We start from the raw sequence: 26,434 nt of genomic DNA, 5'->3' as shown, positions 1-26,434 counted from the left end.
GGAAGACTCAGGGAATTGTTTTTTTTTTTTAAAAAGCAATTCAATTTTTAAATTATGAAATATATACTACATACAGAAAATAATAAAATAGGCATGTTGTGTATACCTCCTAAATTGAGCGATTTTTAAATATAGTTTGCAGTATATGTTTTATATCACTTTGTTTTTCACAGACGTAAATTTTAATGGGTACAGTTAAAAACTTCGCCCCTTTATCAAAGTGATGATAGCCAGCCACAACTTATGCGATTCTAATGACCATTTCTTGCAGTTAAGAAGTTTAACTATACGGACCCAAAACTTGTTCGTGGATTTTTCGACTATGGATTTAATGCTGTTCTCAGTAAAAGCTTGGGCGTAGAGAGACTCGTGCCAGATACCAGGGATAAAATGTATGTTTTTCCTGACTTTTCATATTGAGATATAACTAATGTATAACGTGTTAGTTTCAGGTGTACCACATAACAATCTGATGTTAGTAATATGTTGCGAAACAATCGCCACAACAAATCTAGTTAACATGGGTCACCATACATAGTTACGAAAGTATATATATATATATATATATATATATATATATAAATATATATATATTTTTTTCGCGATAGAACTTTTAAGATCTACTCTCCTAGCAACTTTCAAAAATGCTGTACTTATTAACTACAGTAACCATGCTGCACATCGTATCCACGGCTTGTTTATTTATAACTGGAAGTTTGTACCTTTTGCCCCCTCCCCCCCACTTCACCCATTTCACCCACCCCCTGCCTCTGGCAACCACCAGTCTGTTCTATCTGTAAGCTTGTTCAATTTTTAGGGGGGTGGGGGTGAGTTCTTGGGCTTTTATTTTGATTTCACTTGTAGGGGAGATCATCTACATTCGTATTTTTCTGTCTGATTTGTTTCACGTAGCATAATGTCCTCAGGGTCCACCCGCGTCGCCATAAATGGCAAGATCTCTTTTTTGTGGTTCAGTTTTTTAATGGAACTTTTCGTGTCATATCTGTATCTATATCTATCTGTCTGTCTGTCTATCTGTCTGTCTATCTGTCTGTCTAGCTCACAGTTTTTTATCCATTAACCACCGATGGACACTTAGTTGTTTCCAATAGCCTCGGCTATTGGAAACAATGCTGCAGTGAACATGGGGGTGTGGATATCTTTTCGAGTTAGTGTTTTCTTTTTGTTGGAATGAATACCTAGAAGTGGAATCGTTGGACCATATGGTAGGTGTATTTTTATTTGTGTTGAGTAACAGGCGTTCTGTTTTCCTTCCTGGCTGTACCAATTTACATTCCTACCGACAGTGCACCTCACCAACACTTGTTAGTTCTTGTCTTTTTAATAACAGCCGTTCTACCAGGTGTGAGGTGATATCTCATCATGTTTTTTTTTTTTTTGGATTTGCATGTCCCTATGATTAGTGATGGCGAGCATCTTTTCACATACCTGTCGGCCATGCATATGTCTTCTTTGGAAACATGTCTGTTCGGGTCTTATGCGCATTCGTTAATCAGATTGGTTGGTTGGTTGGTTGGTTTACTATTGCGTTGTATGAGTTCTTGATATATTTTAGATATGAGCCCTTTGCCAGATATGCGATTTGCGAATATTTTCTCCCGTTCGGTAGAATGCCTTTTCGTTTTGTTTAGGGTTCCCTTTTCTCAGCGGGAGCTTCTCAGTTTGATGTAGTCCCACATTTTTATTTCCGCTTGTGTAGCTTTTGCTTCTGGTGTCAGATCCGAGGTCAAGGAGCTGTCCGCCTGCGTTCTTCTGGGAGTTTTATGGTTTCAGGTCTCACATGCAAACCTCTAATCCATCTTGAGTTCCTTTTTGTGTATGGTGGAAGACAGTGGTCCAGTTTTATTCTCTTTCAAGTGGCTATCTGGTTTCCCCAATATCATTTATAGAAGAGACTCTCCTTTTCCCATGGTACATTCTTGGCGACTTTATCGTAAACTAATTTAGCGTACACGCATGGGTTTATTTCTGGGCTCCCTATTCTGTTCCATTGATCCGTGTGTCTGTTTTTAGGCCAGAGCCATACCGTTTTGATTACTATAGCTTTGTAATATGGTTCGGAACCAGGTTGCTGAGATTCCAAAACATCTAAGGCTTTGAGATGAATCATTCTCCCCCGCCCCATTTGTGCCTGCAGGTGTCGAAGGAAACATTACCCAGTCAGTCTACCTACTGCCAGCGTTGTCATTTGTTTCCACAATGAGGAATTTAATGCCTTGTTTCGGACAGTGTCCAGTGTCATAAACCTCACTCCGCCCCGTATCCTCGAAGAAATTATTTTGGTGGATGACATGAGCGAATTCGGTAAGACGGAACAACAGTCGGTCCCATCTGCTGTGAGGGCAGCGCTCTCTCCGATGGTGTGCGAGTTATTTTATACACAGGGCAGTGTTCGTGGGCGTCGAGGCAGGCACCGTGCCCAGTGCCATCGCTGTCCTGGGTGGTGGGGGTGTGAGATCCGGTCCTCATCCCTGTGTTGGGCTAGTGGGGTGGTTAATGCCCCCATGAGGTGAACGCAGGGGCACCAGCCTGGTTGGCAGAGATCACCAGGGACGTTCAGGAAGAAGTGTCATCCAGAAAGACAGAGGGGTAAGTTGGAGTTATCCACTTCTGGAGAGGAAAGGGAGAGTGTTTTAGGCAGAGGGAACAGCTTTGTAAAGGCCCGGAGATGGGAGAAAACATGGCGAGTGTGGAGTTCTGTATTTTGGTCATTTTTACGTGAGCGTAGCATCGCGGAGGAGGGCTGGACGTCAAAGCAGAGTATAAAAAGGCAACTGCTTGCAGAAGGGCATTGTTTAAATTTTATCTGGATAAAATGCCAGGAAGAGACACGATCCAGAGACATGGACCAACTACAGTTACATGCTTCTTCCTGCTCCCTGGTTTAAAGAGTCATGGCATGAGTCCAAAATCCGATTAACTACACTTAGCGTTTGAAATCAGTTGTATTTTTCACTGCTCAATTACGAACCGGAGGCCAGCCGAGGGGACCCAGACTCGTGAAGAGAGTTTGGGAGTTTGCGGGTCCCTGCGGCATCCACGTCCTGTGGCAGCGACGATGAGTCAGGGTCACACCGGTTTCCCGCCTGGACGTTTTCTCAGCCCACTGTGAATCGGGCCCACTGCGGGGTGAGGATGAAAAAGAGGAGAAACAGCAGGAACAGCGAGAAAAGGGAGAAACTGTAGATGCCTCGACTCGAAGGTAGACTGTAACTCACGCTAATGGCGGCCATGCTCAGGAATTCCACGTGTTGGCCAGGCACTGTTTCTGCGGGGGCCACCCACATCACAGGGGCCCAGTACTGCTCATTTCTGGTCCTGTGCGTGGGAGGGCTCTTGGAGAGATGCTCGGATCAGTCGTAGGGAGCAAGACGTGTGGCCACGTGCTGGGCAAGGAGCCCCCAGCAGAGCCATGAGCAGCAGGGGCCAGAGCGGGATCTTCCGCTAGACCGTGGAGTTGTTCCTGCTCACCCAGAGGGACAGGGGTTGTGCCGTGGGGATACCATCCCAGGACGGCCCCAGGACACCTCCCCCAGCCTTCCAGAGCCACGCCGTGACTTCGGAGATGTACCTGGTGACCCGTTCATACATTCTTTAGTCATCAGGGGACTCACTGCTGCCAATCAAGACATGGCTGTGCAGTCAGACCAGACTTTTCTGCATCTCCTCCCGGATCCATGGTCACGTGGCTTGTGGTGGCTTTACCCGCCCCACCAACGAGCTTAGTCTTTGACTCCCACGGGGCCTCGACCCAGAAAACATGGGAAACGGAGCGTTCCGGGTTCCGATGGGGCCAAGGATGGACGCATTCCTGCTTTTAACTTGCGGTGATTTTGCGTGGGCCTATCGGAGACGTTTCTGAACTGCGGCTTGCCTTTCCCAGCTGACACTGGCTGGCACTGCCCACGGCTCCCTCAGCCTGGGTGGGGGGCAGTGGACGGGCCTGGGGACCAGCCCCCACTGAGTTACCTGAGAGCCATGTCCAGAGCCGACCTGCTGCCATCCAGCTTATCCAGAGCCCGGGTCCCTGTTGACGACAAACCAGCAACACGGCCATCTTCTGAAATACCCAGGCCCTCCACTCGCTGTCAGAGACCACCGTCGCCAGGAGGCCTTCATCTCCTCGAGCTGGCTCCCAGCCTTCCTCCGCGTCCTGGCTGTTGGAGAGGTGTTTGCAGGCATGGGAGCCGAGCCGCCGCCCCTACCCCATCAGTGCCTCTGAGCAGGGCCCCGCCTTCTTCTTAGAGACAAGGAAGGAGATCCCGCCTTCGCCCAGATGACAAGGAACCTGCTCCACTGTTGCCTCCTGGTCCAGAGTCCTAGGACTTAGGAATTTAAACTCTGGGGCATCTGCATCCATCTGGCCTGAGCCCGGCCTCCTTTATCATCATCGTATTACCCTCCAAATATTAAGTGGCCGTTCGGTGCAAGGCCTCTAACACCTGCTCTCCCTACAGCAGGGCAAGGAATACGGCGGACATCGCTTCTCGCCGACCAGGAAACAGACTAGGGGCCGGACGGCTTGCCTAAGCCGTTTTAAGTACCACTGTTAGTAATAAAGTCAGATTGCTCCAAAGTGGAATAACTCATGCCTTTTCTGTTAAAGTTTTCATAGTGATTTATTAAAATCGAGGTATTTCACCAAAAACGTAGAACAATGTTTACAGTTGACTTTGATGCCGAATCGCTTGTCCTTCTCTTCCTTCCGTGAGATAAAACTTTCTTTTAAAGTTAGGACGTCTGTGGATTAGCATGGTTTTTGGGAAGCAATTGAAATGATGACAAACTTTTCATTTCTATAGTTACAGTTTACAAACTGCCAAGTGTTGGATGTTTTTTTTTTTTCCCCCTCAGATGATTTGAAAGAAAAACTAGACCATCACCTGGAAATGTTTCGGGGAAAGATCAAATTAATACGGAACAGAAGGAGAGAGGGGCTGATTCGGGCACGGCTGATCGGAGCGTCTCGTGCTTCAGGTGCGAACATCTTTCTGGGGACGTGACCCAGTGTTTGCGTCTCAGGCCTCTTTCTGCCGGTGCAGAAGTAACCCTCGTAGAGACAGTCCATGTCTCCACTGGTAGAAACGGAGAGCGGGCATGGATTTCAGTCACATGAGTCTTTAGCCTTCTTTTGACTGCAAGTAGTTGGTTTGTTATTCCCAGTAGGAGAGATTCCTTGGCAGGGACCATGATGTCAGCCCCCATTGGAGGGCGAAGCCCCCAGATGCAGACTCCGAGTGGAGCCGGAGACCCAGGGAGCCCCCGGGGGTGCTCGCGGGAGCCACGCTTGTTGGGAGTGCGGGAAGCAGGGGAGAAGGCCTTGCTGTAGATCCCAAATAACAGCAGAATCGGATTCTCTTTCTCCGTGTTGGCCTAAGCGATGGAGACGTGCTCTCACCCGACAGCACAGACAAAACATATTCATCGTCCCGGACGCAACACAAGCCGCTCACACAGCGTGGTGCGTGCGTTTCCGGACGGTGGGTTTCGTGCATGAACGCACGTGTGTGTGTCCATACAGCTTTAAGGATTTTTCGATCTATAGAATCACACTGTGCTGTCCTGAGACTCACTCTTTTAATTTAATTTTAATGTTTTGGAACTTTTCCCATGACAGGACTTCAGACTTAACGTCAGTTTTTTGATCATAGTGTGGTCATTCTGTATGGCATGAATGGATGGCCACCATTTGCTTAGCCATTTTTCAAATGATTTTTATTTTTTACTATTCCTCAAAAAAAAAAAAAAATGCTTCGCTGGCAATTCTCATCCATTTATCTATCTCTGTGCAAATGTATGCTTGCGCCTGTGGGATAAATGGCTAAAAGTGGAATTGCTGGGCAAAAGGAATTCTTCTTTTACATTTTGATGGATACTGCCAAATCATCCTAAAACAAACAAACAAAAAAGATCGTGCCAAAGAACAGCCCCAGCGCTCGCCCTGGACATCACCAAACACATTTTCTTTTTCCTTTCTGTTGGCCGTGCAATTTCCCCCCTCATTCTCTGAGCAGAATAGAACCTCGTTAAAGCTTGAACTCAAGAGCAATAATTATTGTGCATCTTTGCATCCCGAGCACCAAACTAAACACCAACGAAAGTGTCCTCGTAGTAAACATTTGCTAAATCGAGCTGATCTAGCAAAGCCAAGCTAAACTACATTTAACCGAAGGCCAGCTCTTGTTCCACCTGCTTCTTTAGAATCTTCCCGAAACCCGCTCTTGACTGCGTTCACCAGCGACTTCTGAACAATCCAAAGCACACAATGTCCCACGTTTCTGGTTCCAAACAGAGTATGTGTCTCCTGTCTCCCCCGACGGAACTGAAAGCGCCTGGAGACCCAAACACATAGCAAATGCTCGACAGATTGGTCGTTCTGAACTTTGATTTGGGTCGGTAGATATTTCGTCCGTACGGACCAACACCGGCCTGTTCTTGCTTCCCCAGGGGACGTCCTGGTGTTCCTGGACAGCCACTGTGAGGTGAACCGCGTGTGGCTGGAGCCCCTGCTGTATGCCATCTCCAAGGACCGCAGAATGGTCGTGTGCCCCGTGATAGATGTCATCGACTCCACGACCCTGGAATACAAGCCCTCCCCTCTGGTGAGAGGAGCTTTCAACTGGTATCTGCAGTTTAGATGGGACAATGTTTTCTCCTATGAGCTGGATGGACCGGAAGGACTGACTAGACCCATCCGGTGAGATTTCCTCTGGATGCGGGCAAGTGGCATTGTGCGGAGCGCTCCTCCGATTTCTTGGGCTTAATGGGATTTTGTTATTTGCCTTGTTTCTAAAAGTCTGTGATAATGGAATTTGGTAGGTTTCGTGTTTTCTCCACTGAAAATGAGCATCGCGCCCCAGTTCGCAGCAGCCCCCTGGGGCGTGTCCCCCCGATGGCAGATGTCCACCCTCGGAACGTGGACTCGGGTCTCAGGAGCCAGCTGTGCGCCGGTCAGCGCTGTGGGCGATGTCTTTGCCGAATTCAGTTATAAAATACTTACCCCAGGGCTGCTTCTACCTGTCCTTTCACAGGTTGAGATGAACCTGATTTCCCGAGATTATTAGCCTTGAAATCCGTACGTCCAAATGTGAGAACGGTTTGAATACTGTGAGTTGTCACTGCATTCATGAGGCATTTCGTCCAGGTCACTTTTCCCATTTACTGATAACGGTGGCCGCCAAGCCCATTTCTCTTCTTTTCCTCGTCATCTCCTTGTTTCACAAACCACATGAGTAAAGTGCCTAACACTGTGGCCCAGGAAGTCCTTTATCCTCACCTCTGTTAGCTCCTGTCTCTGAAACACGTTTTAATCAGGCTTCGTTCCCTCCCCCAGCCAGACCTTGTTAAACCCAGCGTTCGGTCCTCAGCCCTTGTCCCTTCCGGCCCGCAGCAGTGCCCGTGCGGTGGGCTCTCCCTTCTCTCGACAGGGCTTCCTCCCGGACCCCCGACCCCACGGTCCCCTGGCCTCCATCTCTGCTCGTTCCTCTACTTCTCTCCAGCCTCTGACTGTCGAAGTGCCCAAGTCTCAGTCCTTGGTCCTCTACTCCACGCCCCCTCCTCACGGAGGGATCACGCGCCCCTGACGCTGGCGACTCCCATGTCCGCATCTCCAGCCCCGACCTCTCTCAGAACGCCAGGCTCGCCCCTCCGACCGCCTCCTGGCATCGCCACTGGAGTGCCGAACACAGCACGCCCCTCACAGCGCACGGCACCTCCACTCGCCAGGTCCCCAGGCCCCGAGCCCTGGCGCCTCCCCTTCTCTCCCTCCAACACCCCACATCCCACCCGTGGGCGCATCTGCTGTCTCTGTCTTCAGAATGCATCGCGGCTTTGGCCGCATCGCGGGTTTGGCCGCATCGTGGCTATCCCGCTCCGCAGGATTCCATCATCCTCTGGGACCACGGCGGTGCGCTCCGCCTGACACCCCGACTCACGCCTCTGCCTCACTCATCCGTCCCTAATGCATGATAGATGCTTGACGGACACTCTTTTGAACAAATGAATGAATGAACGAATGAACCTGCGGTTATTTTAAAACTAATTTGGTATATTGGGTCCTCTATTGGTAAACAAACAAACAAAAAAGGTCGCTTTGCAACATGATTGTTTTTTCAGAAATAAACTCACTTACAACTCACTTAATGCCCTCAGAAGGGGAGGGCGGGTCTCTGAACTCCTCTCCCCAGTTCAACCGTCATCCCCATGGCAAACTCACATTCTAAAGGTAATTTTCCCTCTGAACAAGACAACATTTAATATATATCGCCTGCATAACTTGGTGGGAGCTAAGTCAAAGTTATTGCCTTCTTTGGGGTCGTTATGGTTTTAATTTAATAATTTTTGCATACTTAAATGTATGTTAAGATCATTTCAGTATTAGTTAATATGATGGTTTTCTAGTTTTTAACTACGTTATCACAATTGTTCAATATAATCTTGGCAGAAATTCGTAATAACTGAGTCTTGAAATCGACTGACTATTTACGTGTCCTTTTTAGGTCTCCTGCGATGGCCGGAGGAATTTTTGCTATAAGGAGGCATTATTTTAATGAGATCGGACAGTACGACAAGGGCATGGACCTCTGGGGAGGGGAGAATTTGGAGCTTTCGCTAAGGGTAATTCAGATTTTGTTTTTTAAACAGTAACCTTTGTACATAGAGAGCGAAATCTAACTTTAAGTCACGTAATCTGCAGCGGCAATTATGCCATTTTTCCACACGAGTGTCCAGTACCATTCGGACGTCTCACGAAATATGCAATTCATGAGACTCCTTGCAAAAATTGAAAACATTTAATAGAACTTCAGATTTCTTACCCTATGTTATTTCTAATGTATGGTATCAAATTAATATAATACCTTTAATCTACTTGTGGAATTCTTTTCTCTTATACTGATAGTCTTAGTCTTACTGCAGTGGGAATAACGCAGGATTAGGAGGAGGGCACCTGGAGGCCACTGAGTATATGGGCGATCGTAGTTCTCAGTTTCTCCGTCTGTTAAATGGCAGGACTCGGGAGAGGATGTCTGAACTGCCTCCTAACTCTTAAAGTCTGAGATACTCATTCCAAAACGGATGAAACTTGGCATCATTATGGCACGTGGAAGAAGCCAGCCACATATTTATATGAGTCCATTCATACAAAATATCCAGACTAAGCAAATCCATGGAAACGGGAAGTAGATTCGGGGTTGCCTGGGGCTAGAGGAAGGAGCTAGACTGCTAAAGGGTCCAGGTTTCTTTTTTTCCGGGGGTGGGGTGGGGTGGGGTGCTAAAAATGTCCTCCATAGTGGCAATGCTTTCCCAGTGTTGCGCAAATGCTGAACATCATTAAACTGTATGCTTTCGAAGGGCGGATTTCTTGTAGCATATGAATTACAGCTAAAAAAAAAAAAATAGATTTCAATTTTTAAAAATCCTATGATGTCAGAACACTGGGCCTTGGGCCTTAGCATGAGTCCCAGCCCTACCATTTACTTGCTCTGTGGTTCTCGGCAAGTCATTCATTTCTCTAGTTCTCGGTTTCCTCACCCATTAAGTAGAAGTAAATATAAATGCCATTCTCGGAATCTTATGAAGATTTAATGAAATAATTGGGGTAGAGAATAAAGCACGAAGTGAATCTTCCTGGAGAGAATCCAAAAAAAACATAAGGTACCATTCGAAGGTTTTTCCTATGTTTATCATGTATGAGCATTTGTTTTCTGACTACATTCTAATAGGTTTTCATAACGATCGCTGGGGACCGTGCATAAAAATCCAGGCTGTGAGCTCCGCATTGTTACCCCTGCCATTTTCCCCCTCATTTTTCTCTGTCTCGTTTGTCTCTTTTCCCAACAGAGACATGTCAGTGTAGAGAAAACAGTTTAAGCCACGAATTGACAGGAGCCGCGTAGTAAGCGGCAGCCGTTATCATCCCAGTTTAAATTCCGCCATCTGTGCCTCGCGCTCTGCGCAGTCGTCTGTCCGGGCTCTGCTTCGATTTTCACTTGTTCTCTTGGCACGCGTTGAACTGTTCACCGCATTCGCTTTTCGTATTTTCCTTCTCCGAATTTTTTTCTGGTTTGGATTTCATCTCCTTCTTCCTTCCTTCCTTCCTTCCTTCTGGCTGGTTTAAAGTTACAGACTTCTTTCATAACGCTTCAGATACTTTATTATGAATATAGGAATACCTAGGGCAGTATATTTTTCTCCAAGTCCCTATTGGCAGCCGTTTGTAAATTCGTTGTTTTCATTGCTGCTGCTGCTGCTCCTCCTCCTCCTCCTCCTCCTCCTGCTCCTCCTCCTCCTCCTCCTCCTCCTCCTCCTCCGCCGCCTCCTCTCCATTCATGTCTTCTCTTTAGATCCGGGAATTGTCTTATAAAACCCGTGCCTTTGGCACTTTTCTTTGTTTCATTGATTTTAGTCCTCATTTTATTGCATGGCTCTGAGAATATATATAGTATATGGAATGGCCCCTGTCAGGACCTGCTAAGTTAATAAACACATTCTTGTGTCTCAGAACAAAATCGATTTCGTGCATGATACATGCATAGAGGAAGAGTGAGTGTATTCCTTTTTCTGGTGCTGTATTTCCTCCAGATACTAATGACAGCTGACTTATTCCAATGTATCAATTACCCTCGCTTCAATATCTTCAACCACTCCGTTCCTAATGGCCTCTTCCGGTCTTTTCGGTATGCTTGGATCTCCCTTTCTCATAAACAGACATCCAATTAATAAATAGCTAAAGGACTGTCTCGACCCTGGCAGCGGTCTCTGACCAAGATAAGTAACCTGTCTTTCCCGAGAAAAAGGTCCTCTCTGTCTATACGTCTCCATTTCTCACGTCCTCTCCGTTCCAGTAAATCGACACCCCGGGCGCCCTGAGCTGAGCGTCTTGTGATGTTATTCTGGAAACTGCCGCCCGTTGAATACTGGTGTGTCCAATGGATGGCTCTTGGTCTTCCACGTACTTGAGCTTACTGTATAGCATTAGATGCTGCAGGCCAGTCTTTTTCAGAAGTTTTTTTTGGATGTAGGACATTTCTGCTTCCCCTTTCCATTGCTTGCTGGGGCTGAATTTCCTTCCCAGGACGTCTTCTGTGCGTCTCTAAAAAATGGGTATTCCCAAGATCGTCGTTCTGGTCGACCTCTCTTCTTACCCTGTGTGCTCCTCAGAGTTCAAGGCTGACGTCAGCCATTTTGCACCTGTGAAGCCATGCTGGCTAATACTGCCCGTCATTTCCTTACCTGTGGGGAAAATACCTCTGCCGCGAGCCAGCCGAATGCCTCGCGTCTGCATGCTAGAGCTGCCAGGAGCCGTGGCGGCCCCTCTGCTCTGGTCGGCCAGCATCCGTATGAGCATTTGTCATCACGTACCCGCGTCAGCTCCCATGGCCGTCACTAACACCTGCAGGGCGACAGCGCCCGAATCTAAAGTTCTAGTTCAGGGCCCTCTCAGGAGTTCTGCTTGGGTTAAACACAGCCATCGTCTGTGTCAGGCCGTGCCACATGCGGGGTGTCCGGAGGACGACACGGTCCTCAGTCATCCGCTCGTTCGTGATTCGCCAATGTTTACTGAGAACCCGCCACGCGCAAAGCACTGTGCCGGGCGCTACGATACGGCAGCGCAACAGTGCGAAGTGGATTCTCACGCCGTAAAGCTCGAAGCTTCCAGGCGTCATTCGTGGCCTGTCTTCGGGGAGGTGTGTCTTAGATGGCTCCCCTATGAAGGGGCATTTACAACGTAAAGGCTAAAGCGGTGTTTCCTTTGTTTACCAAGTTCTGGCTCTGCGTGACAGGCAGTGCTCTGCAATCTTACAGGTAGTAACTCATTTAATCTTCATAATACACCTGTGAAGTTGGTATCACCATTATTTCCTATTTATAATGGGGAAACTGAGGCACAGAGCAGTGGAGTCACAGAAGTCGTGAGCGGTGCGCTCCGAACCTCTCAGTTCCTGCTCCATACTATCTACTCGAGTTCAGGCCTTGAGACCGGCTGGAATCCGCCGTTTCTAAGTCACTTTTCTCCGTAGCCTCTGATGCTTTGAGTTTGTTTTAGCTGCTCGGATCTCAGAGTTACTATTGCTCGTGGCGGGTGGTGACTCGCAGGTGCCCAGGCCACCGCGGCCTCGCACCCAGCCTTGGAGTGGTTCTTGTAACCCGGCTCCAGAATGTCACTTTGGCTTCCCTGGCAGAATGTAGGCCAGCCTCGAACTGTCCCTAGCGGCCTGTGTCACGGCCAGCCTCATGGCCCCCGGGGCCTGTGCTCCATCCTGGTGTCCTCAGGCAGGGGCAAGGGGCAGTGCTCCAGGGGCACACTTGCCACACACTTGGACGACCACCCGCCACGAGAAGCCGGTTTCTCTGCCTCCCCCAGACCGAAGCTCTTAGAAGTTCTGCCATGTTCGCTTCGGCCCAGGGAGGCGGAACCTCCTTGGATGCTGTGATTGGTAAACACCCCACCTGCTGCCCGCAGAGGGCGAGAGAGGCGGATCTCCAAGACTGCGGGGAGGAGGCGGCCCGGAGCCCACCCACGCCCTGTGACCACGCCCTGGCCACGTCGCCCCGGGTTACCTTACCCCGCCCACCTGCCCAACATCTCCGCCCCGGCGCGGTTTCCGCAAGGCCCTCTCTCTCCTCTTCCTGCTGCTCCATAACCTCATCCATGTCACACACTCCAGTGCCCGACTTTATGCCGATGACACCAGTTCCGGCCCCTCCCCACTTCCTTCTGGTCAGAAGCGCGTGCTTCCTGCCGCCCACAGGTCACCCTCTTTCCAACGTCCCCTAGGTGTGCCACCCCCAACAGTGCAAAAACAGGACTATTTTCTAGTTCCTCTAGCCCGTTCTTCCTCCCCTGTTCCCTTTACGGTGGACGACCACCCCCACTATGTGCCCACCTGACACCCCCCTCCCCGAAGACCTGGGGGGTCTCCTGTGCCTCATCTCCCTCAGCGGATCCGGCCAGTTCACCTCTAAATCACCCCTTGTCTCTGTCCACATTCGTCTGTCCCCACCGCCATGGTCCACAGTCACGGCTTTGATGTAGTGTCTTTGGGAAGGCGTTGGTGACCTCCCCCTACACACGTGCACACACACACACACACACACACACACACACACACACGCCTATGCATGCTTCACTGTTCCGCACATCTACCTGGATGAATCCTGACTAACAGAGTATTAGGACAAAGAGTAATTTTTATTTTCTTCTGTGTGCTTTCCCACATTTGCCAGTTTTTCGATCGTCACATTTTACTTTTATGTAATTAAAAAAAGTTATTTAAAGTAAGTGCTCTAGAGTATTTTAGTTCAAAAAGATGAATAATTGAATTCGGCCACGGTCAGCCTTTCTCTCCTCACTTGCTCACACCCGGGAATACTCAACTGCTTCCGAAGATGGCACTCTCAGAGTGCCGTTCGGGAATATTTTAAGACACGCTATCTTCCCACTCTTGACGCATCATCGGCATCAGAACTGGCCATGTGTGAGAGAGGCAGAATCACTAAGCATCGGGGCGCCGGCCGTGAGCTGGAACCCTGGGCCCTGCCGCCGCAGCTCTCTAGGTCACGGGGCAAACTCCTTAACCACACTACGTATCAGTTTTTCCATCCATAAAATGGGGATAATCACAGCACGTACATTACAGGGTTGTCGTGAGGCTCACATGAAATAAGAAACTTCGTCAGCATTGGCTATTGTTATGTTGAAAGGATTCGGCAGTTGCCCATCCCTGGCAAATGCACGTTAATATGTTTTCTGTGTTTCTGATGCCTAGATCTGGATGTGCGGGGGCCAAATCTTTATCCTGCCCTGCTCTCGAGTAGGACACATCACCAAGCAGCTCTTCTCTGATCCGTCCAGAATTGTCAAAGCCATGACATATAACAGTCTCAGACTGGTGCACGTTTGGCTGGATGAGTACAAGGTACAGGAAACGTCTCTGATCTGGAAAGACGAGAGCACAGAGTGGGCTTGCTCTAAAGGAGCCTTCTACTGCACTTCCGGAGATCGATTCCCCCCCCCCCCTCCAGTTTTCCTTAAATTAGCAACACCCCGTTCACTACTGGTCCCCCATCTCCAGACCGTATTCTCAATTAGTTCATTCTAAGCTGTTATGCTTGTACCAAAATTCAGATGTCTCAGCAATAAATCAGCCAACTCAAGAGTCCATTCTCCCCCCCAGCCCGAGGATTGCCCTTCTGAAGCCAACCCCTCTCCTGCTGTCAGCCCCATGGGCAAATCCTTAGATTCTCATCCTCCTCCACGAGGTTCCCCAGTGACGTGGCTGCTCCAGTCTGGGGACCACGCAGGAGCCTCCACTACCTCTTTTCCACCAGCGGCCAACGATTCCTGCAGCAAAGCCATGCGCCTTCATTTGCGCGTCTCCCCAAGGCTGAAGCCCCTTGCCAGGACCTAGAAGGCTACACCTCTGGGGGACACGTAGTCGTGCCTCCATTTTAATTCGCAAGAATCCATGCACAACAAGCACGGACAGTAACCCCAAAAAGGCCTCTGACCAGACACACGAGTAGAAGTATGGAAGAATCTCCGTGATGTTATAGGTCCTGGTCTGGATCTAATGTTCCCTTAATTTATTATTTTAAGTGATAAAAGTAATAATACTCAATTTCTTTAGTAATTGGGGCAATGTGAATTAAAACCTAAAGTGAGAGATTTCTACACAGCCACCTATATTCAAAAAAAAAAAAAAAAAGAAAAGAAAAAAACGTTAAAAGTCTAATAGGACCGAGTGTTGGCAAGCAACAGGGATTCTCAGATACCGATGGTGGGAGTGGTAATCATCACAAACTCCTTTTGGAAAACAGTTGGATAACATTAAGTAAAAGATATGACTATCCCGGCTATTCCATTCTGTGTACATGCTGCAGAAATGCGTGGTTTTCTGCACCAGAACACACGAGCAAGAATGTTCATAAACAGCAACGTTGGCCCCAAATGAATAGAGCCCAAATACTCATCAAGAGTAGAATGGACAAATATGATATATTTAACCAATACGGCGATGAAAATGAACCAACTGTAGATATAACAGTATGGGTAAATCTTAGACATAATGGTGAACAAAAGCAGCCAAACACAATAGAATAAATATATGGTGGTATTCCGTTTCTATAAAGTTAAAACGGGTAGAATGAAGCCATGTAATCTGGGCATGTATAATTAGATATCAAAGTTAGAAAAACAAAGAAATGAATCCGTAATCAGGAGAGCATTTAAAACAAAGAGGAGGGATTCTTCCGATCAGGAAGGGCAAGGCAGGTGCTTCCTGGGATACTAGCAAAGGTTTATTTCTCAACCCAGGGAGCCTTACGGGGGTCGATTTTTCAATAATTCATTAAGTTGCACATTTATCTTTCATGTACGTTTTATATGTTTATTATATTTCCTGATTTTTTAAAAAGGTAAAACCTACTCATTCAATGGAGTAAAAAGTAAGCTTTCTGAACCCATAGTTCCACCTCTCGAAGTCATCGCTAAATTACTGTTTACGGCTTTTTGTTAACACACACATACTCACAGTATATATCTTTTACATAACTAGATTTGCGCAGTATTTTTTTTTTTTGCAATTTTTCTCCCATGTTAGTATATTTTAAAAACATATTTTCAAGGTCTTTCAACATCGGAACATATAAACATATCCTTTTAAATATTTCCTTTGAACGGATCTACTAAAATTGATCCCGTTAATAGTCCCCCATTGAAAAATATTCTCAGCATCTCAGCTTTCGGATTTTCCTTAAAACTGCTGAAATGAGCATCCTTTACACACATCCTTTTGTGCATCCGTGCAGCGATATCTCTGGAATAAATCTCAAGACGTGGATGTCCTGGGCCACGAGTTCATGCATTTTAAATCCTGATGGATAATGTCCATACTGTCCCTCACCGTCTAGATTGTCACCTGTACTGTCATCAAATGTACAGGAAAGTGCCTGTTTCCCCACGACTTTCCCAATCCCGGTTTTAATTAAACTTGGTATTTCTTCTAATCTGATAGGTTAGAAATTATGCATCATTGTTTAAAATTGTATTTATTTAATTACAAGAGATCTCGAGCTTATTATTTTTTTCCGATTACTTTTCTGTGAACTCATCACAGATTTAAACAGTTGGCTTGAACACAGGATCACGTAGTTTACCGAATTTCACAGAGGATATAGTGTCAAAAGGTTCCATCTAACTTACAAAGCATGTAATAGTTGGCATAAAATCAATGCATCGTTTGACACGGCACACTGGGAAATTTAATGAGTGACATTGGACAAGAGAGGGCTTCAGACAGGGGGATGTGGCCTCAGGTTTTCCCAGCATTCGCTCCAAAATGATGACACCTCAGGCCCATCCCCTGCACCAAACCACGCTGGGGAACCAAGACAGGCACGCACAGCTGTCAAGAACCCCTGGGAAAAATCCGTCACATGCTAATTTAGATACATAAACGCCTTCTCTAGTTAACGCTATCACTCTACTTTGTGCCGGCCCTTGGCCACCACACTGTCCCCTGTCTCTGAAAATATGGAAGTGTCCGTCGAGACTAGGAATGAGGGTTTTTGTCCTCGAGTGTCATTGAGAAGAACAGGAGGAAGGGGATATACTAAAACAGGCGGCCGTGATTCACGGGCTCTTGAGAAGCAGGACCCAACCCTCCCAACCCTTCCACACCACCTCCGCTGTGGTCCATCACAGCGCAGACTGTGGGGTGAGTGAGGCCCAGGGCAGAGGAAATCGAAAGGTATTTTTTTTTTAAACTCGGGTGATAAAAATACATACTGCTATGTTAGCCGTCATGATTTGATTGCCTAAGATCTGTTCCGGTTAATGAAACTCTCTTTTTCTCCATTCAGGAGCAGGTTTTTTTACGAAGACCCAATCTGAGGTTCATTCCCTATGGAAACATTAGCGAACGTGTCGAGTTAAGGAAACGGTTGGGTTGCAAGTCCTTTCAGTGGTATTTGGACACTATCTTCCCAGAATTGGAGCCATCTAAGAGCAGCTGAGAAAAGGAAAACGAATCATTCCCGCTAATAAAGGGTTAAAGAGTCCCCTAGCCCTTCGACCCACAGACGAGGCTGGGTCTGTAACACTGTGGAGTTATCTGAAACGCAACCAGAGTCGTCTAAGACAGGAGCACCTTTTCTTTCCTCCTTTAACGATAGCTCTTAATATTCTGTCACTCATCTGCAAGGCCCTGAACATTAGAAATGTCGCCGTCGCATAGTTAGGACTCTATCGTACAATGATCTCCAGTTGTTTGCCAGACTCGCTTGGTCCCGGGGGACCACAGGGACAACCCCACACTTGGAGGCTTGGCCCACTCCTTCCTGCTCCAGACAGGCGACCTGGCTCAGTGGTCTTCTCAGAAAGACGTGCCCAGAGAGCCTTGGTTTGCACATAACAACTTTGGCTCAACTGCATCAACCCCTTTCTTGCTGCCCGTGAAGATTCTGGCATGGGCACCTTGCTTGGTTGGGTTCCTGTGTTTCTCATGGCCAGTCCACTTGCCTGGGTGCCCCGGCTTAGCTCTCCAGGCCAGACTCCCCATTCGTTCCTATGTGCCCTTGGAGACACTCGCTCTTCCCTGCTTCTGATTTTGCCTTTTTCATGTCCGTCCCTTCCTGTGGCTCTGGGCTGCAGCTCTGCTGACACTACCTGGATCGCACGTCTCACTGGGGGTCAGGGGAAGCAGCGCCTGGATTCCATATCCATCCTGTGTGAACACGCCCCCAGGGGCCTAAAGCATGTACTGCTTTTGGGTGAGAGCGATGGCTGTTGCAGTCAATGCGATGCAAGTGGCTGTGTTGAATTCACAAAGACAAGGAGAATGAGGAAAAGAGTGAGGAACACATTGAATGGAGTAAAAAGAAGTGGGGGAGGCTGAGGATAAGATCACTCCCATAGCCTGCGCTGGAGAAAACATAAGCCAGTTTTGACAAGCAAGAAAAAAAACTTGACCCGTCTATTATGCTCATTCAGTCAACAACTGAGTGGTCATCTTGGGCCAGGTGTCCTCCTAGGTGCTGGGGTGCTGCAGACAATGGAGCAGGCAAACACCCCTCCCTTCACGGAGCTGGTGTTTTCTGAGATAATATATACAATGTCAAGAAAAAAGGGCCAGTTTATGATTTTTTTATACCTATGTATTTAGCAAAATACTCTCTAGATCTATTGCTAGAAATACCTGAGCTCACGTACTACAGATGGACGGGGTAACTTGATTGAGCCATTAAAAGGTCAACCTGGTGGCACAAAATAAGCACCATGTTGTGATATTCTTGGCCCAGATTTCTGCCTTAACTGCTTCTAGAAAGTAGTAAAAATTGACCACACTGAAGCCATGAATCTGTTAAAATTAGAGTAACTCACAAAATAGAATTCTATAGTGGAAGGGAAAAAGAATTACAGTAGTATATAGAGTATCTTCTGGAAGTAACATTTTTTTCTCTAGTTTTGAAATTTGAGAGTAATTTTTTTTTGGTAAGCGTAAAGGAAGATATTGTAAACACCGGCTTTGCTGAAAGAAAAAGACAGAAATGTTCTTTTTCTTAGAGCCCCGGGCCTAATAGTAACTGTTTTGTAATAATTTAGTTCAGGTACCAGCTCACATGGCTAAAGCTTAGAAATGACATAGAGCATTGTTTCAACAATCTCTTGAATATTGTTTCAGCTGATTCTGGAACAGAAATAAGTCAGAATCAACATCCAACTATTTGGAGTGATTGGAAGGAAATCCATACTTGCCTGTAGTGGGCAATTACTGGTTTTTGTATGGAAATTAAAAAATCTGGTTTGTCTTCTGGAGCTAGTTGAGAAATATCTGCTAATTTGCTCAAGGCTTTTCAGCAAACGCGATGTTTGGTACGATCAAATGCTCAGACAAGCCTGAAATTAAGCCTGGAAGCTCTATAACTAAAGCATACTTGTAGGAATTTATCTTAACACACACCTGTATGAAATAATTAAGAATTTACTTATTGACCTCTCGTGTTTCATACCCCATGGTAAGTCCTCTGCATAGATTATCTCATTTCATTCACACAGCTTTATGAGACAGGTCCTATTATTATCCCCATTTCATTAGATAAGAAAACTAAGGGTAGAATTTGTCCGGTTAGGATTTCACTATTAAGCAAATAAAAATACAGTAAGCTCAATTAAATTTGAATTTTGGATAAACAATAATACTTTATTCTTTATCTGAAATTCAGATTTCAGGTCTGTATTTCATCTGGCAATTGTAACCCAAGGTCAAACTAGCGCAGCCCATGCACTAGTGTAATCAGCCCTGCCTCGAAGGCCCTGGGTTTAACTACGATGCTACACTGCAAAGGACACTTTAGTGCCATTTGTGCTACATCAGTCACCTGGCGGGCTCGGGGAAAATGCAGCTTTCCATTACCAAGTAGGTCCGGCTGGCCCGGGCCTTAAGATTGAGCATGCTTAGGAAGCCCAGGTGACACCGATGTAGCTGCACGGGGCCCTTGCTCCACGTGAGCGCTTTATTTCGCACTCAACCGCCAACGCGCGAGGTTTCGCACAGCTGCCAGGAAGGCGGTGTTGCCCCGCCTTTCGATTGAACCCACATTTCTTTCATCGTGAGTGAGTCGAACACGTTTTCATGTGTTGCAGGGCATTTGTCTAACATAAGCGTTTTTATGGGAGAGAAAAGCCCGAAGGCTGCCCGGAGACAAACCCCAGGCACCAGGACGGCGCGCGAGGCCTCGAGAACGTTCTGGACGAGGCCCGAGGCCTGAGGCCCGGGCCGCGGCGCGCCACCTGCGGGCGGTGACGTCACCCGCGGCGGGAGGGGCGGGGCCTGGGTCACGTGGCCTCGGCGTGCGCTCACGCTGCGCGCAGGCTGCGGCGCGGGCACTGGGCGAGCCCGCGGCCGCCACCGCTCGCCGAGCTGCGCGTCCCCCTGGGCACCTGCCCGCTGCGGCGACCGCGGCGCGGACCTGGGCTGTGGCGGGCGCGAGGATGCCGCAGCCCGCGTCCGGGGAGGCCGGGCTGCTGCGCCGCCGGCGTCGGGGTGAGTAGCGCGCGGCCCGCGGCGGCGTCTGACCCCGCGCGGCCACCGTGCCCCGGGCGAGCGGCGTCGGCCCCGCGGGCGGGAGGCGGCGCCGCGGGCCCGGGAACCGCGGACCCGGGAACCGCGAGCGCCGGCGGGACCCGGGGGGACGCCGGAGACCGCGGCGCCCGCCCCGAGCGACTTCCGGCGGGGCCCGCGCCGTCCCTGAGGGCGGGGGGCTGCGGGGAGCCCCGGCCCGGGCGCAGGGGACTCGGGGGCCGCGGGCTCCCGAACGAAGGCCCGAGCGGCGCCCCCGAGACGAGCGGGGAAGGTTTCAAACATGGAAAACCTAGGGGAGCTTGACTGAGGCACCCCGCACCCCACCCTCAGCGCCCACAGCCTTCAGGCAGCGTTCACGTGTCCCCGAAAGTCTGGGGGGGCGGGGGAGGGAACTTCGCGTTTTTTTTCCCGGCAGCCGGTGTGTGCCAGTCAGGATTTTAGCCAGGTCCACACGTGGCGTTGGGGCGATGACCCTCTCAGGTTTCCCTACTTGAGTTATTTGTCTTGTGCAGTTTTCCTCATTCTTAAGATTGATGCCGTTTGGATAAATATAAAAATATCCAAGTCGCCACCCTCCAGTTCTGAGAGACTTCACCCTTTGAGGAATGTTCCACTCACGATGCACAGCTTTGTTTATTTTTATCATCAAAGCAGATTTGGCCCGGCATTCCTTTCTATCTCTAGATTGTGATTTGGTTTTCCAAATATAAAACGAAATTATAACTTGGAGTATGCTTTTCATGCTGCTGTGCACCCACAAAAATTTTTTCAGTTTTCCTGTTTTATCTAGAAATGCTGGGTGCTGAGATCTCTGCCTTCAGAAAAAAAACAACAGCCCGCCTTTAACATGTACAAATTGAGCTTCACAAATTAAAGTTCAGCAAAGAGAACACACTTTGCATATCTGGACAGTTTCTTTGCTGTACCTTGCAACTTGGGTTCTTTTTTACTTCAAAAAATGTGGTAAAATACACATGACATAGAGTTTATCGTTTTAACGTGCAGAATTCAAACACATTAAGTACATTTGCAATACTGTCACCATCACTACTCTTTTTAAAGATTTTCATCATCCCAGACTGTAACCATTGAGCAGCACGCCCCGTTCCGCTCCCCCTGCGATGAATTTGCCTGTTACTGATGCCTCACAGGAGTGGAGAGGTGCCATATTTGCCCTTTTGTATCTGGCTTATTCCTGGTCAAGATCCACCCCTGGTAGAGCATACAGGAGACTTCGTTCCTTTACATGGCTGAGTCAGACTGTTGTATGGCCATATCACAGTTTGAGTGTCCATTTGTCTGTCTCTGGACCCTGGGTTGTTTCTGTCTTTTGGCCACTGTGGATAATGCCACTCTGAGTATGTTTACATGTATCTGTGAGTTCTTTGGGGTGTGTACGTAGGAGTGGAATTCTTGGGTCGCATGGTAAATTTATATTTAAGTTTCTGAGGAACTCAAACTTCACATTTCAACACTGCTTTTTTAAAAGACCCTAATTAACTCGGCTTTGCTAAATCTGACGACTCCAGCGTAACTTGCAGCAGCTGGAATTCGCCGTAAATCTTGACAGCTGGCGTTGCGGGTCCAGCACACCCTCCGGAGGTTCTCGCGCTTTGTGATTCTTCTCTAGTCCCTCGAAGGCTCTTCCTTCCGCCCGCTCCTTAAATGTGCGTGTCCGCAGGGCTTCAGCGCTTGCGCCCTAATCCATTTTTTGCACTTACCACTCAAGCCCTCCTCAGCTGTTATTTCCATGTAACCGAAACTATCGTTCCGATGTTTATTTTTAACTTCTGAGACTTCAATGTGAATTTCAAGCTATGGGCACCTTCATATCAGTGTTGTCTCAAATGTAACGTGTCCAAAACAAAATGCAGCATCCGTTAATCCTCCCAGACGGGTGCTCTTTGTGCTCCCTGCCACTGAGATTTGGAAGCTGGGCGTCGTTTTATCCCCCGCCCGCCACCTCCCAAGTTGGGTCAAGTCGACACGCGCAGACTGTTGTGCCTCAGATCCGCCTTTCCACGGACTGGCTCAAGCCGTGACTGTCTCAGGGGAGTTTTTCTTACTGGACTTCATGGTTCTAGATTTTGTTTTCTCACATATTCCACACTGTTTTGCACACTGCTCCCAGAATTTTCTTCATAGCCTATATTTGCCCTTGTGCACGCAGAACAAGTTAATTCTCATCCCGGGGTCAGAGCTGCAGCCCGTCCTCGTAGAGTCAATCACCTTCCAGTAGCCTTACCCAGCCAGCGTGTATTTGTGTTAGCCAACCATTCTACCTTTCTGTTTGGAAAACTGAAATGCATGTTGCAGTTTCCCAAGACTCGAGCTTTCTGCTTGAAATATTTCAGTATTTGGCCATTGACTTTTTTTCTTTAAAGTCAAACTTAAAATTTTTTTTTTATAGAAATTGAGACGTAAGTTTTTCATGCAAAATTAATTTCTCCTCCATTCTTGTTTTGATACAGTTTGTTTATGTCTTTATTGTAGTACTTTTTAGAGTTTGCTTTAGGATATGACCAAGTTTTTCATCTGATTTATTTTAATATTTCTTTAGGATTTTTGTTCTTAAAATGAGATCACTGACCAAGGGTTTAAAAGTCTTTAAGGCTCCTGTGCCGTTGTCAAAGGCTTTTTTCAAAGGCCCTGCAGTTTGTGATTTTATCACCGATAGATGTATCATTTAGCGACCTGTACCGTTATTCCTGGCTTACAGCGCAACACCACTTTATTCTGTTGCTCACATCGTGTTAGCTTTGGCTGTCGTGAGCCCTTTAAATTGGTTTCATCTATTCCTTTGACGGATCCCATCATTGTGGGTTTTTGTTATTTTTAAGGGTCTGCGTGTGTGCGGTATTTTCTTACTTTCTGACATTACGAGGTGCTCTAGGCTCATCTTGCATATTTTCTGCCTCAGTCCTAGAATCAGTCATTTCTCCAAGGAGACTTGGTTCCTTTAACCTTCTATGCTATTGGAAACCAAGATTTAGACCTAGGAATGGCTGTGTTACTGGGGTGTCATGATTCTAGGCCCTCTCGGCTCACAGGAAAAGGCATGTGTACGTGCTGTTGTATATAACTATGTGTACGTATTACACATGTGTAATCATCTGAATCTAAAGCTAATATATTAGGCTAAACATCTTTATATCAAGATGTCTTGAACTCTAATCTGTCACCACGTGGATCATTCTAGCTTTCTGCCTTTGTTTATCTGTAACCTACTCCAGCGATTAGAAACTTGGCGTCCGCCATCCATTTACTTAATTGTTTAGTTCTGTTATGCAGTCGTGAACCGCACGACAACTTTTCGGTCAACAATGGCCTGTCTATGTGACAGTGGTCCCATAAGATTGTAATGGAGCTGAAAACGTCCAATCACCTAGTGACTTCGTAATGTTCCTAGCGCGATGCGTTACTCATGTTCGTGGTGATACTGGTGTAAAGCTGCCAGTCCCATAAAAATGTAGCACATGGAACTACGTACAGTGTATAATACTTGATAATAAGTGATGGCGTTACTGGGCTATGTATTTACTACTTATCCTTTCTTTAGAGCGCACTTTTTGTACTTAGAAAAGTTTGTTGTAGACGTACACTGCTCCCTCAGCAGAAGCCTCATACATCTCATGTTCACTGTGTCTTTTTTTACATTAAACTTGTCGGGGCACCATCGGTTCATAGCATCTTGTAAGTTTCAGGGATGCAGCGGTGTAATGCACTCGTGTGTTGCACGTGTGCCCACCAGCCAGCCTCCTTTCGTCACCATGCATTCGATCCCTTTTACCCTCTTCATTGCCCACCCCCTTCCCAACTCTGGTCACCGCCATGCTGTTGTCTGTGTCCGAGTTCGTGTGCTGCTTTCTGTTTTACAGCTCACGAATGAAATCGTATGGGTCTTATCCTTTTCCATCTGACTTATTTCACTTAGCATGATGCTCTTAAGATCCATCCATGTTGCCGCAAGCGGCAATATTTCATCCTTTTTTACGGCCGAGTAGTATTCCGTTGTATATGTGTACCACGTCTTCATCCAGTCACCCATGTTGTGGCTACTGTGAACAATGCTGCAACGAACATAGGGGGTACATATATCTTTACAAATAAATGTTTTAAAGTTTTTTGTTTAGAGACCCAGAAGAAGGATTCCTGGTCGTGTGTTAGCTCTCTTCCTAATTTTTTGAGGACCATCCATACTGTTTTCCGTAGTGGCTGCACCAGTTTATGTTCCCACCCGCAGTTTGAGAGTTGCTTATTCTCTACAACTCTCCAACACTCGTTAGTTCTTGTCTTATCGATAACAGCCATTCTAACAGGTGCGAGATGGTATCTCGTTATGGTTTTGATTTGCATTTTCCTAAGTCAAGTCGAGCATCTTTTCATATATCTGTTGATCGTATGTCTTGTTATGAAAATTGCTGAGTCTGCCGCCTGTTTTTTAGTTGGATTTTGTTGTTGTCGTGTGAGTTATTTATATGTTTCGGACATCACCCCCGGAATCGGAAGTATCATGCACGAGTACCTGCTTCGGTCTGGTCAGCCGCCTTTTTGCCTTGTTCATGTCTTTTGCTCTGTGGGAGCTTTTTGTCGAACGTAGTCCTGCGCATTAGGTTTTGCTTTCACATCCCTTGCCTTTGGGTCAAGTTCACAGAAACCTGTCTGAGACCAAGGTCTGTCAGTTTAACCCATGTTTTCTTCTGCGTATCGTTTCGGATCTTCATTCCATTTCGCGGTGACCTTGGCGTGCGCTGTGAGATGGTGGCGTAGCTTTAGTCTTTTGCGCGCGGCTTACCAGACCGTTGGTTGAAGAGGCTTTCCTTGCTGCATTGTGTGTTTTTTGGCTTCTTTGTTGAAAATTAGTTGCCCATACGTGTGTGAGTTTATTTCTCGGCTCAGTTCTGTTCCATTTGTCTGTGTGTCTCATTTTTTGCTGACACCACACTGTTTTGATGGCTGTAGCTTTGTAGTTTGCTTTGAAGTCAGGGAGTGTGAGACCTCCAGGTTTGTTCTTTTTTTTCTCACAACCGCTTTGGCTTTTCGGGGCCTTTTGTGGTTGCATACAAATTTGATATATTTTTTTTTTGTTCTGTTTCTTCAGAAAATGCCATTGGAACTTTGATGGGGATCGTGTTAAATCTGCGAATAGCCTTAGGACATACGGCCTTTTTAACTATGAGATTGCCTAAGGACACGTTGCTCAGAACGTTTCCCTGTTAGGTAAATGACGCGTGACTGTACACGTAGCGATTTCAGAACCGCCAGCCCACGCGTCCTTGGGTAACTAGAGTGCCGTGCCTGTGCGTGGTCCCGTCTGCCTTCAGTCTTGTAGACGCCGATCGTTTCCAGCGCCGAGTCGGCACCTTTCCTCCCTCTTCCCTCAGGCGACGTTTTTTCATACATTCATAATATAGATTTTTTCCCTTCCCACATTTCGCATTCCATTCTAGGATCCCTTGAGCTCTTAAATAATTTTTTTTTAATTTGTGTTCATTAAGGTTGACTCTCTGTAACGTAAAGTTTTATGGGTTTGACATATACAGTGCTAGTGTGTATCTTCCTCGTTGCTACCGTACTGAATAGCTTCACTACCCTACAATACTGCGCTTCACCTGGGCAGCCCTGAGCCCCCTCGCCCTTGGAGCCCCCTGGCTGCCACTGACCTGTTCATTGTCTCCGTGGTTTCGCCTTTTCCAGGATGTAGAATGTCTCATAATGCGAATCGGGCCGTATGTAGCCCTGCCAAGCTGACTTCTTGTAAACGTACTTAAGCCTCTCCCCTGCCTGCCTTCCGTTGCTTGACCCTTCTCTCCTTCCTGTCTCGTCCTCCTCCCCTCTCCCTCCCTCTTGTCTTGTCTTTCCCTCTCCCTCCCTCCTTTCTCTACTTCTTCCTTCTCTCCTTTTTGCAGACTAATCTTTGATTGTCTGGTTGTGTCGCAGTTTGTTTATCATTCACCTTTTGGGGACATTTTGGTTGCTTCCACGTTTTGACAATTGTGAGTAAAGTTGCTATAAACACCTGTGTGCAGGTTTTCGTGTATGAGTTTTGGTAGTTTCAAAGAATTGGTCCATTTTATCTGATATTCGTAGGCATAGAGGAGTTTGTAGTATTTATCCTTTTAATGTCCACATGAGCAGTAGTGATGTTCTGTCCTTCATTTCCGATATTGGTAATTTGTGACTTCTCTCCTTTTTGGGAGGTGGAGAGGAGGTATTATTGGTGGGTAGCTTACCTAGAGGTTTGTTAATTTTATTGGTCTTTTTAAGGAACTAGCTTTGGTTTCATTGGTTTTTCTTATTTTCATGTTTTCAGTTTTACCGGCTTCTGT

At 47.2% G+C, this 26,434-nt stretch overlaps 2 protein-coding genes across 19 annotated transcripts in view; both read left to right on the top strand.

Moving 5' to 3' along the window:
• GALNTL5 (polypeptide N-acetylgalactosaminyltransferase like 5) overlaps positions 1-19,752 on the top strand; it is a 47,109-nt gene extending 27,357 nt beyond the window's left edge. For 15 of the 17 annotated variants that reach the window (XM_016163941.2, XM_036230635.1, XM_036230629.1 and 12 more), the window contains 6 exons: positions 272-392; positions 2,159-2,325; positions 4,876-4,998; positions 6,469-6,718; positions 8,520-8,637; positions 13,791-14,729. In XM_016163941.2, coding sequence (XP_016019427.2) covers positions 272-392; positions 2,159-2,325; positions 4,876-4,998; positions 6,469-6,718; positions 8,520-8,637; positions 13,791-14,123 — 1,112 coding nt within the window. In that variant the 3' untranslated portion in view covers positions 14,124-14,729. Of the gene's footprint in view, positions 1-271; positions 393-2,158; positions 2,326-4,875; positions 4,999-6,468; positions 6,719-6,840; positions 8,159-8,519; positions 8,638-13,790; positions 14,730-16,884 lie in introns of those variants that run through there. The other 2 variants (XM_036230641.1, XM_036230642.1) reach the window with 2 other exon arrangements.
• A 157-nt stretch (positions 19,753-19,909) lies between these two features.
• GALNT11 (polypeptide N-acetylgalactosaminyltransferase 11) overlaps positions 19,910-26,434 on the top strand; it is a 41,684-nt gene continuing 35,159 nt past the window's right edge. The window contains exon 1 of one of the 2 annotated variants that reach the window (XM_036230626.1): positions 19,910-20,066. The gene's annotated coding sequence lies outside the window, so the exon portion shown is untranslated. The remainder of the gene's footprint in view (positions 20,067-26,434) is intronic. The other variant, XM_036230625.1, reaches the window with a different exon arrangement.

This window comes from Rousettus aegyptiacus, unplaced genomic scaffold (assembly GCF_014176215.1).
Source record: "Rousettus aegyptiacus isolate mRouAeg1 unplaced genomic scaffold, mRouAeg1.p scaffold_m13_p_13, whole genome shotgun sequence".
Classification (NCBI taxonomy): domain Eukaryota; kingdom Metazoa; phylum Chordata; class Mammalia; order Chiroptera; family Pteropodidae; genus Rousettus; species Rousettus aegyptiacus.
The sequence above is the reverse complement of the archived record's forward strand: the minus strand, read 5'-3'. Positions and strand labels throughout refer to the sequence as shown.